At 39.6% G+C, this 16,006-nt stretch overlaps 1 protein-coding gene across 1 annotated transcript; it reads right to left on the bottom strand.

Annotated features, from left to right (window-relative positions):
* Positions 1–1,083: 1,083 nt before the first annotated feature.
* On the bottom strand, positions 1,084–15,425 carry cyldl (cylindromatosis (turban tumor syndrome), like). The gene is made up of 15 exons (XM_034081126.2): positions 15,112–15,425; positions 14,194–14,644; positions 13,538–13,804; positions 12,845–12,923; positions 12,581–12,759; positions 12,128–12,293; positions 11,011–11,152; positions 10,517–10,627; positions 10,337–10,428; positions 10,202–10,265; positions 9,977–10,106; positions 4,981–5,089; positions 4,784–4,902; positions 1,921–2,134; positions 1,084–1,835 (listed from the first exon to the last, which is right to left on the bottom strand). The coding sequence occupies exons 2-15, from the start codon at positions 14,638–14,640 to the stop codon at positions 1,651–1,653; spliced, it is 2,304 nt and encodes a 767-aa protein (XP_033937017.1). The 5' UTR covers positions 14,641–14,644; positions 15,112–15,425; the 3' UTR covers positions 1,084–1,650.
* Positions 15,426–16,006: the final 581 nt, after the last annotated feature.

The raw sequence follows: 16,006 nt of genomic DNA, 5'->3' as shown, positions 1-16,006 counted from the left end.
AATTCCAACCAAGTCATTTAGAAAGTCCATACGAACACATTTTTCTTCAGAAGTCTTGTCTCCCAGACATGTAATACTGTCAGTGTTTGTAATGTTGCTGATGACAAACTGAAAAATCCAAGTTTATGTCTTTAATACACTCCTATGTTTATATAAGTGTGGCTATGGGCAATGTGACTTAGGGGAATATGCACTAAAAGAATAACTAAAAGACAGGATTCCAAGAATTAAGCCTTGGAAGCCCACAATCAACCTTTATAGCATTGCAAATGACTCACTGGCAAATTAAAGAATTACTCACAACACATTCTAATTAGCTTCAGGTCTTGGACTGTATCCCTGCAGCACTATGAATATGACAGTAAAGATGATGTGGTTCAGTTAGTGTGAGACATTTGCACCAGCAAAGACAGTCAAAGATGCCATGGTGAATTTCATTAAATCAACAAAACATTACAAATGATATATTATTCTCATTATAAGGTTCATATTTGTATTTTGTTCTTCTAATGTAACATGTTTAATGTTAAAAAACTGCTGTATTTTTCTCATACTGCCTGTCGTGCAGCACCTCTTTCCACCCTCGGTCTGACTCCAGAGCCCAGTCTGCTCTGATTGGCTAGCCGGTTGGCTCTGTTGTGACTGATCAACCGCTTAGAGATGTCCTGCCCCTTAGATGTACAATGTATTGGAGCGCTAGCCAATAGAAGCACAAGTTTTACATAGTGATGTCATTATGTTACGGAATTAAATAAAGGTGTCCAACGGAGGCTTTTCAAGCAAGAAATCCTCCAGTGCCAGTGAAATTCTGTAGAGGTTCACATAAATATATACTGTATATAATAACTTCAGAGAACGTTCAGGGACACACAGAGGGAATGTGACGTCATTGTCTTGAGTTAGATATTATTTTGTCTTTAGATATTAATACTTTGAGTTTATAATATAAAACCTTTAAAAAACCTGTAAAGAACCTCCAGGAGTACTTACTATACAGTCCAGGTTTCCTTGTGGCTGTATTATACAGTATATACACATTAAGTCATATTGCTTCTGTGCGACAGTTAAGAAAGATATGCAAGATAAGTTCCATAGCCATTTAATTATCTGTTTTATATGAGAACATCAAAAGAAAATTATTTTTGGTCTTTCTGAAAACCAAAGATATCTAAGCATCTATAAATAGAAACTTAATTTTTGTTTATAACCACATATTTTTAAGAAAACATTAAAATCAAAATAAAACCGGTGTTTTCCCAATAGCACTTTTAAGTTGCATGTATTAGACCGCCACTCTGAAATCATTATTTGGCTTTTTTCTTTGGTAATCCTTTTCAACCTCTACACTCATTCATTTAACATTTGTCACACACGTCAGTGATTTCTGGCAATGCCATGATTTTTTTGTGCAAAAATGATTGAGCAAGCGATGTCAGTTTCTGCTTTATCTTCTTAAAATATCACACAAAATATAAATGATTTAAGCCTGACAAAACATTTCCAGAAACCAGGGCAGAACATTCTATATATACACATTTTAAATGATTATGTGTGTACTACCACACATTCATAAAGAATATCAAACCAATCCACAAATCAAAACCCATTTTTACATTTTGTGCAAAAAGAAAGCTATGGGGTGGCGTCGGCTTAGCGATAGAGACACATGCTGGGGCTCTGATACAGGTACATGTAGGCATCGCAGAAGAGACGTTTGGCCACACCTTTCATGTCTCGAGGCACCTGATTGGCCAGCTCTGCGATGGACATTTCCAGGTATGTGCCGACCTCGGGGCAGGCGTGAACCTCTGGGATGTTGAAGCCGTCGCTTTCTCCTGAACACAAAGCACAAATAAGCCACCGAATACATGTGTAAATGTTGTAAAAGTGATGGGCCATTTATCCAAACAGACGGCTCACCTTGTCTGTCTGCCATGCTGTCGAAGAAGATCCAGTCGTTGCTGTTGGGTCCGTGTTTGATGAAGGACACGTAGTGGCTGGTCTCGATGCAGAGCACAGCGAACAGCTCCAGCTTGTCTCTGATCAGAGTGTGAGTTTTGCTGCTGGCCAGGTAAGCCTTGGGAATATCCAGTGCGGTGGGTTGATGGGACCTGCGCTGAGGGTGAGAGTGCACCTAAGGAAAGAAACACATGCAGTTAGCGTGCAGCTGATTTTTTTCATAGTATATCAAAAGAAGATTTGGTATATTTACTGAAAGGGATAATCTGGATTTTGTTTTACAGTATGAGATACTTATCCAAGGTTAAGGAAACAATATTATCATAACAAAATTACATATATTTATTAGTACAGTATATAGTATTTATTCTACTGTATAGTTACAATCATATTCTGTTTATCTTATTCTATACTTTGTGTATATAGGTCACTTATTGCTGTAATTTAATTGCATCGTTCGGTGTATTGCACCATTTTATTACAAATTGGTATGTCTTTTTCCTTTCATGTTGAATATATGTTGCATTGTTGCAGGAGTCTCAGACTTAAAGTGAACCTGTTATGCTCATTTACAGGTTAATAATTGTATTTTGTGCCTTTACTGGACATGTTTACATGCTTTAAGGTTCACACTTTTTTTTTCTTTCTCACACTGCCTGTTCTGCAGCACTTCCTTTCACCCTCTGTCTGAATCCAGAGCCCAGTCTGCTCTGATTGGTTAGCTATCTTATAATGTGTTGGAACACCAGCCAATAGAAGCGCGAGTGTTACTTAGAGATGTCACTTTGTTAAGGCCCTGTCACACTGTCCCGAAATTGACACCCGATGGACACACGAATATGGAATTGTGAATTTCGCACGAAGATGGCCCCGAACCACACACGAAGGCAACATTTACATTACATTTAAGACATACAACTGCAATGAAAGTACCAAAAACAATTATGTTACAGTACTATGATACTGTACTGATATCTTCAGACTTTGTTCTTTACTTTATCCGTCTTTATATGTAGAAAATATTACGTTTTCTCCGTAATGTTGTTTCCATAACAACAACAATTTCCTGTCAACTGTCCTTCAAAATAATATATTATATCCTTTTTAGTTTCACAGAACACAAATTGGGTTATTTACATAATATATTTACATGATTTTGTTGTGCAATAAAACAACCCGATGGACACACGATAAAGGAAATGTTCAAATTCGGCTCTGATCGTAGCAACATCGGGCTGTTCGTGAGGGCATCTTAAGCCTTCGTATGACCGCCGGCAGAGTTTCTCAGGCTCCGGCAGCAACTTCGTGAGCGGAGGCAAAATCTTTGGCATGCCAAAAAATTGCCGAAGGACCTTGCGAAGGTTCATTTTCGTGTTGAATTCGTGTGTCAATTTTGCCCTTCGTAAGGCCATCGTGAGGGCATCTTGTTATCCTCGGTGCCATCGGGCATTCGCCCCGATCAGAGTGAATGTGAATGCACCGATGATAACACGAAGATGACACGACTTGACAAGATGCCCTCACGAGTGCCTTACGAAGTTGCCGCTCACGAAGTTGCTGCCGGAGCCTGAGAAACTCCACCGGCGGTCATACGATGGCTTAGATGCCCTCACGAATGGCCCGATGTTGCTACGATCACAGCAGAATTTGAACATTTCCTTTATCGTGTGTCCATCGGGTGTCAATTTCGGGACAGTGTGACAGGGCCTTTACGGAAAACAAAGTGTCCAATTGAGGGGTTTCAGGGGAGGAGGGTAATGTGGGAGAGAAACTTTGGGATTTGAGCCTTTGCAGACCATTTAAGAACCCATATAACACACTACAGGAAAGGGGAAACCGCCAAAAGCATAACAGGGCATTTCCATAGCCATTAACCACGCAGAAGATGTTGTGCATAGGACAATAAAAGTATTTAAATCTACTGAATAAAATAAATGCTAAATATATTTTAGCCAGGTACACTATCCATCCATCCATCTTCTCCCGCTTATCCGTGGTCGGGTCGCGGGGGTAGCAGTTCCAGCAGAGAGCCCCAAACTTTCTTTTCCCTGGCGACATCAACCAGCTCTGACTGGGGGATCCCAAGGCGCTCCCAGGCCAGCGAAGAGATATAAGGTATAGGTATATATAGGTACACTATATTTAGAATATTTTCATCAATTGACCTTGCTCGCAGAGGGCATTTCCCGATTATCTTTTTTCAAAGCCACCAGACTCCATTGACAAAAAACTGGATTTTGCATTGCAGAACATTGAAGGTCTACCGCTGCTTTCATTTGATTTTTTTGTGAATTCATTGTCCCTTGAGTTAAAAATAACTTCAACTGTTTCTTCCAAAGAAGTCTGCTGACTTCGAATAAAGCATATATAAAAGCTCCAGTTCCCCATCAGAAATGGCTGTGTGACTCGGAGAAAATATACTAAATATAGCGCGCAATTAAACTGACATATTGACTGACAGACAATCTGACATCCATGTTTTTGGAATGGAAGTTTTGCTGATGACCCTAGCTATTGCTTTCTTCCATGTATACTCCCATTTAATACACTGACTGTGGATAAGTAACTTGTACCACCCCACTTAATGACATCAGAACTATCCTTCTAATTGAAAGTATTTTAGCACTACATGCTTTACTAAGCTACGTACAGTATCAATAGAGGGTATGCATGTCATGTTGTTCTATGCAAAATCTTGACCAAATATGTCGAAAACACTTTTTACATAAAAAACGGAGTAATAGAAACAGATTCAGAAATACCTTAGCTACATATATATTTTAACAGAGCTGGTGTTAATGGCAGACAATGATACAAAGCACACCTGAGTTGAACACTTCCCACAGAATATTTTGAATCCTGTGTGGCTGAAAAGGGACTCTTTGAAACAGTCGGAGCACTCGAGCTCGGCCAAGTCTCCGCACAGCATGCACTGCTGAGGACCTGTAACACACGCAACATGTTGAGTCCATTTTTATTAAATCATGTCAGTCTATGTGTTGTGTGTGTGTTTACTGGTACCTTCACAGAGGAGGTCAGTAATGTCCAGCTCCAAAGAGGGAATGATCTTGTCAAACATCTTGAATTTCTTCCCAAAGCGAGGCATCTGGAGGATGAGGCAGGATGGTGCCTGCAGTCAATATAAAAATGAAATAATGAAGATTACACACACAAATGTACTTGTTCCAGGAGATGAGAAGATCTGACCAACAGAGACATCTACTGGAGAACCAAAGGAAACATCAGTTTCCCTGACGAAAGAAGATGAAGAATACGTATGTTATTTATATTTTTTATTCAGGAATTGAGCTGTCATAGTATCATAAACACAATAAATAATATTTATCTTAAAACAAATAGTTGCTTAATTGGTTACACTATAAGTACTGTGGGAGTATTTGCAAATGATCTGAGCGATCACTGTGTTGTAGCCACAATTAGGGACACTAAGGTCCAAAAGGTTAAACCTCGCATTATCATCAAGAGAGACATAAAACATTTTGTGGAGCAGGGTTTTGTGCATGATCTGTTTGATTTTGATTAGGGTAAAATCGATCTGTGTGCTGATGTAGAAACCGCATGGTCTTATTTTTATCTTGGTTTTATGGAGATCATTGATAGACATGCACCCCTGCGTACATTTAGAGTAAAGGGACGAGACAATCCTTGGTTTTCTGCTGAGCTGTCTAGTCTCCTTCATGAGAGAAACAAGGCCTGGGCAAAGGCTAGGCAATCAGGCTCAGAGATAGAGTGGCTGCGTTTTAGGCAGCTAAGGAATAGCTTCACTTCAAATGTCAAAAGTGCAAAGTCAAAGTACTATTTGTCAGTTACCACAGAAAACTTAAATAATCCTAGGACATTTTGGAAAGCAATCAAATCAATATCAACCGGTGAGATCCGTAATGAGCTACCTCCGTGCCTTACCACAGCATCTGGCTCTATATCGGACAGGGCCACTATGCTAAATTGCTTTAATGAGCATTTTGTGTCCTGCGGTTCTATGTTTGATTCTGTCACTAACTCTGCTTCTGTGAACACCCCAATCCGTGACTCTGAACAATGTGGTCTGGAAAACCCTTTCAGTTTTAATTATTTTACTGTCAATGTTGTTCATGAAGCCTTATCTAAGCTAGATCCTAGGAAACCGGCTGGCCCGGACAACGTAGAACCTTTCTTTTTAAAGATAGTTACAGATTTTATTGCTCCACCTCTTACTTCTCTTTTTAACCTCTCCCTCAGCACAAATACAATTCCAAAAGTATGGAAGTCTGCTTGTGTCTTGCCTTTACTGAAAGGAGGGGAGGCAACTATTTTAAATAACTATAGGCCAATCTCTAAATTGTCAGTTCTGGCGAAGGTGCTCGAACGACTTGTGAGTGAACAGGTAAAGGAGTTTTTATGTACAAATGACATCCTGTCTAAACATCAGTCAGGCTTCAGAAAGAAACACAGCACCATCACTGCGACAATGAAAGTGGTAAATAGTATTTTATATAATAAGCGTTGTGCAGCTCTGTTTATTGACCTTTCCAAAGCGTTTGACACCGTTGATCATCTCATTTTAAAGCATAGGCTACTCAGTATTGGCCTATCCAGCCTTGCAGTGGGGTGGTTTGTGAACTACCTCTCTGAAAGGTCCCAATGTGTTCATTTTGATGGACTGTCTTCTGAGTGGTTAAACATTTCTAATGGTGTACCACAAGGTTCTGTTTTAGGACCACTTTTATTCTCCATATATATTAACAGCGTAGGTGATAATGTGGATGAAGCTACTTTACATTTTTATGCGGATGATACTGTAATATATTGTGCAGGTCCCTCCATTAAAGAGGCTGTTGTTAAATTACAGGCTGTTTTTAACACTATTCAGACTCAGCTCTCTGAATTAAAGCTTCTTTTAAATGTGGATAAAACCAAGTTAATGCTCTTTTCAAAAGCTAAAAAGACACCAGAGCCTGCTTTTGATATTGTAACTACGCAAGGAACAAAACTTGAAGTTGTTGCCTGTTACAAATACCTTGGTATCTGGCTTGATGATTGTCTTACTGTTAAACTTCAGGTCACTAATCTGCTTAAAAAGCTGAGGGTTAGGCTAGGGTTCTTTTTCAGGAACAAGTCCTGTTTCTCGCTTGAGGCCAGGAAAAGGCTAGTCACTGTGACCTTTTTACCTGTGCTGGACTATGGTGATCTGATATATATGAATGCACCTGCCCATTGCCTGGAAAAGTTAGATGCTGCGTATCACAGTGCTCTGAGATTTGTTACTAACTGTAAAGCACTTACTCATCACTGTACCCTCTATGCCAAGGCAGGTCTGCCTTCACTAACTGTACGGAGGCTCAATCATTGGTACATGTTCATTTATAAAGCCATGTTGGGTAAACTACCTTTTTATATCTGCTCTCTGATCTCTCGACGAATTGAAAGTACGTATTGCCTGAGATCTCATGATGTTGTTTTATTAAATGTGCCAAGATCTAGGACTGTCTTAGGGAAGAAAGCTTTTAGATGTGCAGCTCCACTAAATTGGAACAGTCTGCAAACCTGTTTAAAACTGAGCACTTTGGTTCCCCTGCATCATTTTAGAACTCGGCTGGGTGACATGCTGTTTGATACTCATGGTACCTGTCACTGTAAATAGAGTTTTGTAAACTGTACATTATGTTGTATATCATCCTTATTGTTGTTCTGTTGTTTTTATGTTACATGTGTAACTAATGTCCTGCAGGTCACCCTTGAAAAATAGATCTTTTGATCTCAAGGGGCTTTCACCTGGTTAAATAAAGGCTACAAACAAATACAAACAAAGTTATTGTTCGACACAAGTATCAATACCCAAAATAATTAGGCTATTACAGCTTTTACCACTCAAATAAACCCTAAGCTACAATTTTTGTTGGTTTAAAAAGTGACCAAAAGTCAGACTATGTCCAGATTTACTAACTAACAACAGATGATTACCTCGAGAAAAATGGATGGTGATCCCTACCATTTCCCTTGTTTTAATATAAACATGATTAATTGAAACTTATTGTAGGTAAATCACAATACAAATTGCTAAAGTCGTACTTTTGTTAATAAAAATGCATTTAAACCACTAACTAAGCTCTTCAGTGAAGTGGTGCAGGAATGAGTCTTGGCGAATTTTCCCACTACAGCGCGGAGCACGGTTTAAGCGTGCCTTGCCCGGCCCGTTTTTGGTTGCGTTTCCACTAGGCGTAGTTCCGGCTAGTGGGTACTTTTTCTGGCTCTCCAAAATCGAGGTTCTTTCCGGGCCAACAACCGGGCTGAGTATGCTAAGCTAGTGAGAGAATCGCTTGCAACCACAACAAAATGAACATATTTGACCGTGATTTAATTGTAATACACATTTCAAAATGATGCCGAAGTAACAACCATGAATTAATGCTTTGAAAAGTCTGCAGACAGACGGCAGGTGAAAAACCTTTTAAAATGCGTGTATTCTGAATGGAGATCGGCTAAGCTAACGCAGTATATGCTCCGACCGTCCACACTGACAACGTCATACAGACATAAATAAACCAGCGACTGTATTCACCATGACACAGACAGTCTGTGGTTTGTACTTGTTTAACTTTTGTCTAGTTTCTGAACAGATATGAGGACAGACCCGGTGCTAGAACAAATCTACAGAGAGGGCCGCGGCCAGTGTCAACGCCGGATATTTTCTTTTGGGGGTGCTGTGGGGTAGCTTGACGTTTCATAGAGGGTGCTCAAACATGTAGGGTTTCCCATTAATGTACCGGCGCTACAGTGGAATGTTCTACTGCAACACTCCCCACACGCACACACACAGTACACCCGCGACTGTTACAATGAAGGCTCGATAATCAGCTCACAGCATATACTGTATGTGTAAGCAGGGGTAAAGTGCTATTTTATTTAAGTGGGGGGCGGACCTAACCTCCTCTAGGGGGGTCTGGGGGCATGCTCCCCTGGGAAGATTTTTTTTAAAATATTGAAGTCAAAAGCATCAATCTGGTGCACTTTGAGAGCAACATGAAGTGATCTATGGATACATCTCTCAACACCCATATGAAACAGAACTGAAAACAGATTTACTTTTTCTTCATGGATATTTTACAAATCACTCCCCTTTTAAACTGTATTCTTGTTTTACTGTCATGTAGTATTTCATACCTGTTTTTCATGTATTACTCTTATATTACTATCTGACATCACATACATCGTAGCATTAAAGTTCACAGTTTATTTATAATAAAAACAATTTAAATATTTTTATTTTCATAAATAATAAAAAACGTGTTTATTGGGGGAAGGCCGGGTCTGGAGCTGTGAGCTCTGAGGGCTAACAGCTAACGGCTGATGTTGGTTTTGTGTTTCGCATTGAAGATGGCTCACTGCGTTACTATAGTTACTACCCCAGTTCCTAAACTGTAATGGAAACGCAGCATAAAGTGAGCCTGGCCTACCAAGGCCTAACTATACCGTACTAAGCCATGCGAGGCCCTGCAGTGGAAATGTGCCATTAGACACGGAAATGAGTTAGCATTTTAGCTCTTCTGGGCTCCCTCTTCTGGAAGTCAAGGTGAACAAATATTTTCACGTTTGCTACGGCATACAATATGTCATTAAACATTACATAGATGAACATCTGAAGCTGTACAACGGCAGTTGCTTACAAATGACTAAATGAGAATATTGAACATCATCAGCTTATAGCTTAGCAGAGATGACGTGAAGCCATGGGACCCCAATGTATTTCGTTATCACTTTAAGCTAGCTATGTACTTCTGGCGATTGCATTTATGCTTCAAATATTATAAAAGTGGTGTTAATATGTGGAGATTATCCTGCTATCCTAAATGTGCATTTAACACAGATCTTATTTCCTGCCATAATCCAAAACCCAATAAAAAAATCCCATTGATTTTTTTGTCAAGGGTGTCTTTGCGATGCTAACTTCCGGGTTGGCCTACAAAAAAGATGTCATTACTACACGACTCCATACTGTGGACATTTGTGGACAGTTTACCTCTGCCAGCTTGAGAGCTGCAGTGTGGAAGGAATGCTCCAGCAGCTGCTGCACGGTGGGCAGCAACAGGCGGTTCTGGTCCAAGAAGATCTGATAGCAGTAACTCTCCTGCACTTTACCTCCTGTTGATCTAAATGTGAGAGGGAGGGAAATGTAAAAAATCGATTGTAACTTTTTTTAAAAGTTGAATTGTATTCAAGCTATGCAAATGTGGTGTAACTGTACAGTTTGAGTAGAGGATCCAGAGCAAGAATGTGGTGCATGATGACAGTAAGGAACTCCTCTGGATCTGAAAGACAAAAGCAAAGTCACGTTAGAAAAAACAAATCAGGTATTTAAAAGCTTCCAGATCAAACTGACCCTTCTCATCCGTGGTGAAGGAGTGACTGTAGCCATGTTTCTGCAGCTGCTGCCGGAGCTTCATGATGTGACGCCCTTCCACAAAGCCCTTACTGCAAAGAACACAACAACAGAATTGATACATTAATGAATAACCGTAAAGAGCATTCACTGCTCTGCTAAACAAATGAAAACACACACCTGCGGAGGGGATTAACAATGTCCTGGAGCAGTGTTCTCTGAATCGGGGCATCTTGAGGTTCTGTTGATTTAAACAGCATGGAGTCCAACACAGAGGAGCAGGAAAACAAGCTGAGAGCACACACAGAAAAAGTTATATTTAAGTATGCATAAAAACACGTTTAAATACATAAAAGGTACTCTTGGAGTGATCTGAAACTAACTTGAGAATGGTTATAAAGGACAGTAAACAATACTGTACATGATTTGAAACGGCAGAGGTAAACAAACAAATGTGTCGCAGGGTTGTTTTATTTTTTAAATAGAATTATTGGCTTTCATGACTCACAGATTATGTTGAAAATCAAGGTTTTTTGCAAGGACTATATTCCAAGTTCAAGCATACTGTATGAGTAACTTTGAACACATAAAGAAATAAGATGAACCCAGCTGAATTTCCCATAAAGACCATACAATTATTTATTATTTTACTGTCTTGTTTTCATGGACCTGACCTAAAGAGCGCAGCGTCCATGTAGCAGGAGTTGCAGTGGCCTTGGATCCCCTTCATCCGTCCAATCAGAATGTGCTTAACCTGCTCTGTGCTGATAGGAGGGACAGTCTCCAGCTTCCCTGCACTGTGCTCCGTCTCTCTCTCTGAAAAGACACACACACACACACACACACACACACACACACACACACACACACACACACACACACACACACACACACACACACACACACACACACACACACACACACACACACACACACACACACACACACACACACACACACACACACACACACACACACACACACACACACACACACACACACACACACACACACACACACACACACACACACACACACACACACACACACACACACACACACTGATAACACACAGTCTGCATGTGGGGATGAATGCAGGTGTAGTGTTGACTTTTCACTTGTGAAAACGTAATGGAAAAATCTAAAACAAAACATGAGAACAGATTACCAGCGCTTTAATGCTGCTGCAATGTTTCTAAATGTATATGTTCCATCTGCCTAGACTGATTTAAATATTAACATTATTTGGTGGTATTTATTTTTTTATCTAAAATGCATTCTATTTTAATATTAATGGTATATTATATGCCATTCTATCCCTATTTTTATGTTTATTTGAGGTTTAAATTATATATTGTAAAGCTCTTTGAGCTGGACTTTATGTATACAAGGTGCTATACAAATAGGGTTATTGTTTTTTTTTTTTAATTAGTATAATAATCATAATGGTTGTGTACTATGCAGGTTTTTTATTTTACATTCTAAAATGATTATTTATCTGAAATGATTGAATGTAGTTCTATTAGATACATAATAAAATCTAAATCAAATAATACTATTTAAAAAACAACCAAAATATTCCAGTTATGTGGGACTGGAAATAAAACATAAAATTATTATTTTTTTCTGTCACTCGGTCACAGCATCAATGTGTCCACAAGGGGGCACTGCCGACTTATAATCGTACTTTAGAGAAATACATGGATTTTCATAAAACAACAACATAACACCACTCTAAGCAAGGACATGCTCAAAACTGAACTAAAATCACTTCATCTGTGTTGTTCTGACCTGTTTCTTCAAGTTTTGGAATCTTTTTGCAGGGATCTGCTGATGCGCTCTGAAATCGTGAGTCAGGACGGCAGGACTGCAGCTTCACAAACAGAGCTCTCTTGTTGGGACAACTGAAGAAACGTTCACTAAAGAAAGTACCATCACTCACTCCTTTGTCTTCCTCCTGGAGACAGATACACATAAGAGTTGTCTTAATACACACACAATGAAATGGAAAGCAGTAACATGCATTATAACCTTTACAAACTGTCCCAGAAAGGTCGGCCTTTAACTTTTGTTTGGAGATTATTTCAATATAATATTATGAGTTTCCTTTACTTGAACATATGGCACATTTCAAATAGAATTGGGGCCTAAAATAAGAATAATATTGTTTATCGTAGATATTTCTGTGACAATATATCTTCCAACAAAACATTTTAAAGCGAAAGGCCTGGGTATAAATATTACCAGCTCTAGTCCAGCCATGATTTCCTGTCGACCCAGTGGAGTGCCGATCCAGCGGATGATTCCGTAGGAGTTGCGATCACCCAGAGTCACCTCCACCACAGAGTTCAGGCTGAGATCCATATACAGATCCTCAGTGTCTGGTTCCTCTGGCGGTGAATCAACAACCATACTCTCTGGCTCTGCGGTGAAACATACATTTGGGTCAGAGGTTTGACAAATGTGTGTAATAGTTTCAAAGTTGATCATGTAAGGAGTGGCTCGAACCTGCAGGCACCTCCCCCTTAACAACCTCATGCAGTGGAACTTCTACTTCGCCCCCTCTCTTTCCAGACTCATCTTTGTCCTGAAAAAACACAAAATGGTAAATGTAATGCAAATTGCTCACTTTGTACTTAAGGAAGTGACACTTTTCTTTTTTATTAGCATCCCCTTTACAGTATACACAAAGAACCAGGAAGCTACAGTGCTATGAGGATCCCTGGTGATAATAAGATCAACTATATATACATATTGATATAATATTAACACATATTAGGAATAAGTCAGCGTGACTGGTGTCTTTTATTCACCAGACGAGTGGAGCACTAAGGAATGGCTGCATTTTTAAACAACATTTTAAAAAGCAGCAAAACATATCACATATTTAAAGGGGCCCTATTGTGCTTATTTTTCAAATTTGTATTTTGTGCCTCTACTGTGACATGTTTACATGCTTTAATGTTAAAAAATGTCTTTATTTTTCACTATTTGTTCACCCTCTGTCTGAAACGAGTGCCTAGTCTGCTCTGATTGGTTAACTGGCCGGCTCTGTTGTGGTTGGTCAACTGCTTAGCGTTGTCCCGCCCCATAGCCAATCACGTACAGTGTGTTGGAGTGCTAGCAATAGAAGAGCATGTGATACATAGTGATGTCACTAAGTTACAAAAAAAAGGAAAAAAGGAATGCTATATTACTTACTGTAGAGATCTTAACAGAATCTCCCTGCAGATACAGCACCATTCCATGCCGACATTTCTCATCGATGAAGTAGGTGACTCTATCCCCCACGTTTAGCCCTTCTGCTTCAGTTTGTGCAGAGTGCTTTGGGACGGAGGGTGACAAGGAGCTGGGAACCGCAGGTCTGACTCTGGAGAACGCGGCATAAATGCCTGAATATTTATCACAGGGGAAGAAGGTTGTGTTTCTGTAGGACCCATCAGTGGGCCCATTCCCTCTGTCTTCCCCCTGGGGAGAAAGAAGCATAGCAGCACTGCTTAATAGTATACCTTACATTTTCAAATTCAATACATCTATAAATGGATCTGTACATTTGACTGTTAATGATTGATAAACTATATACAAGTTCAACCAAAAACATCCACTAGTGGTATCAGCCATTCATCTTTATCTCTGACATAATCTAAGGTGCAAAATCACCATATGTAATCACTTGTTTTTCTTTGCATGTAACAAATCCAATCCCATTCACCTCCATTGTTGAGTTGATGCTTTTAATATGAAAAGTATATATCTAACCTAAAATAAAATTGTATGAAAATGGGTATTTCAGCCAGGGAAAGCAGGAAAGAAAATACATATATGATCTGGTTGAACAGACATCCTTAAAGTCCCACCTGCAGTTCAATGCCAAAGAACTTTCCTGAAATGATATCCAATGGGGTCTCTGTAATCGGTCCAATGTAGCGAATGATGCCTCTGAGCTTCTCTCCTCCTTCCTCCACAATCACAGGAGTTCCCAGTGTGAGTCCCAGAGCTGTTTGAAGAGCTTCTCTCTCTCTGAACCAGGTCAGCCTCTCTTCGTCCTCAGGGAGGGCCTGAAGCAGCTCCGCTTCCTGTGCACTCAGCTTATCCATGTTACTCACCTCTATATCATAATCTAAGCTTGAAATTGAACCAAGAAGGAAGACGGGCAACTTTGCAGAAGATGGAGACCTTTCTCTGACTGACTGTTTTGTATTGTAGATTGATTCCTTGATGTAGCATATTTGGCCAGCATTGATGAGTCCTGGGAATTGAGGTTTTGTCTTTACGATGAAGTACAGGTAATTTGTTGACGTCATGGTACTGTAAACACACACACACACACACACACACACACACACACACACACACACACACACACACACACACACACACACACACACACACACACACACACACACACACACACACACACACACACACACACACGCGTCACTACAATGACACTACTTTTAATATGAATTGTGTGGACAACAACACTCAAGCTAGCTCTCTAACTAACGTTAGCAACAACACTGAACTAGCTGTCGGAATCAAATACACGTTTAGGGGTGCGTCACAAATTATATCTATAATACTTTCTCTCTTAGTCTCCCTGTCGAAACGCCACCACCACAAATGGGTTTAACATATTTGCCCAAAAGCGAGTCCAAAACAAAGAAAAACGAATACAAAATAAACCATATTGGTCACATATTAGCATTAAGTATGTGAGCAATTACGGACTATTTTCGTACTTTCAGGAGAAATATTGACAAAGTAGGCCTTACCTTCACTTCTCAAGCAACTTTAAGCCTTGCTTTCTCTTCTATCTACGATCTTTTTGGTTTATGTCCAAACCAGCAGCCTTAACTTTCACTTCCCGTTTCATTTCACTTCAGTCGTCATCAGCGTTTTACCCTCATCGATAAGAATGTTGAATTGTACTTGAACAACCTTTTGGCAATAACGAAGTTCTACGAAAGATATAATTAATGTCAGAAATAAAATAATAGTGACGCCGTTGTTTTGAAATCATTTGACAGCCAGTTTACACAAGTCGTTTACAAATGATGATTGGACTATAGAGCCCCCAGTACGGTCTTACAGACAAATAACCATTCACGTGGTGCTGTGTGTAAATCGGTTATATAAAGTCTCGCACAATTGCGTGTTTGTAAATGCAGGGAGAGTGATCCCTAACCATTCTCTCTCCCGGAAGTTTCTTCAATTTGTTCCCACTTTCATTTTTTTGGGGGGGTTAGTTAGGGTTCTGGTTCTGTTGGAATTGTATTCTCATAACAGTCCTGCTTACTGGATTCTTATTATTTTTGCGTGCAGTTTTAAACATTTTACAAAACAAACTTATCTTTTTAGAATTACTGTATTGCCTCAATCACACTGCATAATCCACTGGCAGATATGAGAACAGTTTTCACTTGAACAATCTTCTGTGGAAAAAGTTCCACGAGCAAGGTCTGTGATATTTTTCTTACCAAGACCAGAACGACACTTACGCAACTTACGTTGCATTTCAGCAAATGCTGTGGACCTATAAATACACTCCATAACTTCAAGATAACTCCGTATTTCTGTTAGTATTGGTAAATTAATTGGCTGTCACTTTACAATGCATCTAGTCTAAATTACTGTGGTTTTGATTGACTGACAACTCATATTTAATGA

The sequence above is a fragment of the Pseudochaenichthys georgianus genome, chromosome 4 (genome assembly GCF_902827115.2).
Source record: "Pseudochaenichthys georgianus chromosome 4, fPseGeo1.2, whole genome shotgun sequence".
In the NCBI taxonomy this organism is placed as follows: Eukaryota; Metazoa; Chordata; class Actinopteri; order Perciformes; family Channichthyidae; genus Pseudochaenichthys; species Pseudochaenichthys georgianus.
The sequence above is the reverse complement of the archived record's forward strand: the minus strand, read 5'-3'. Positions and strand labels throughout refer to the sequence as shown.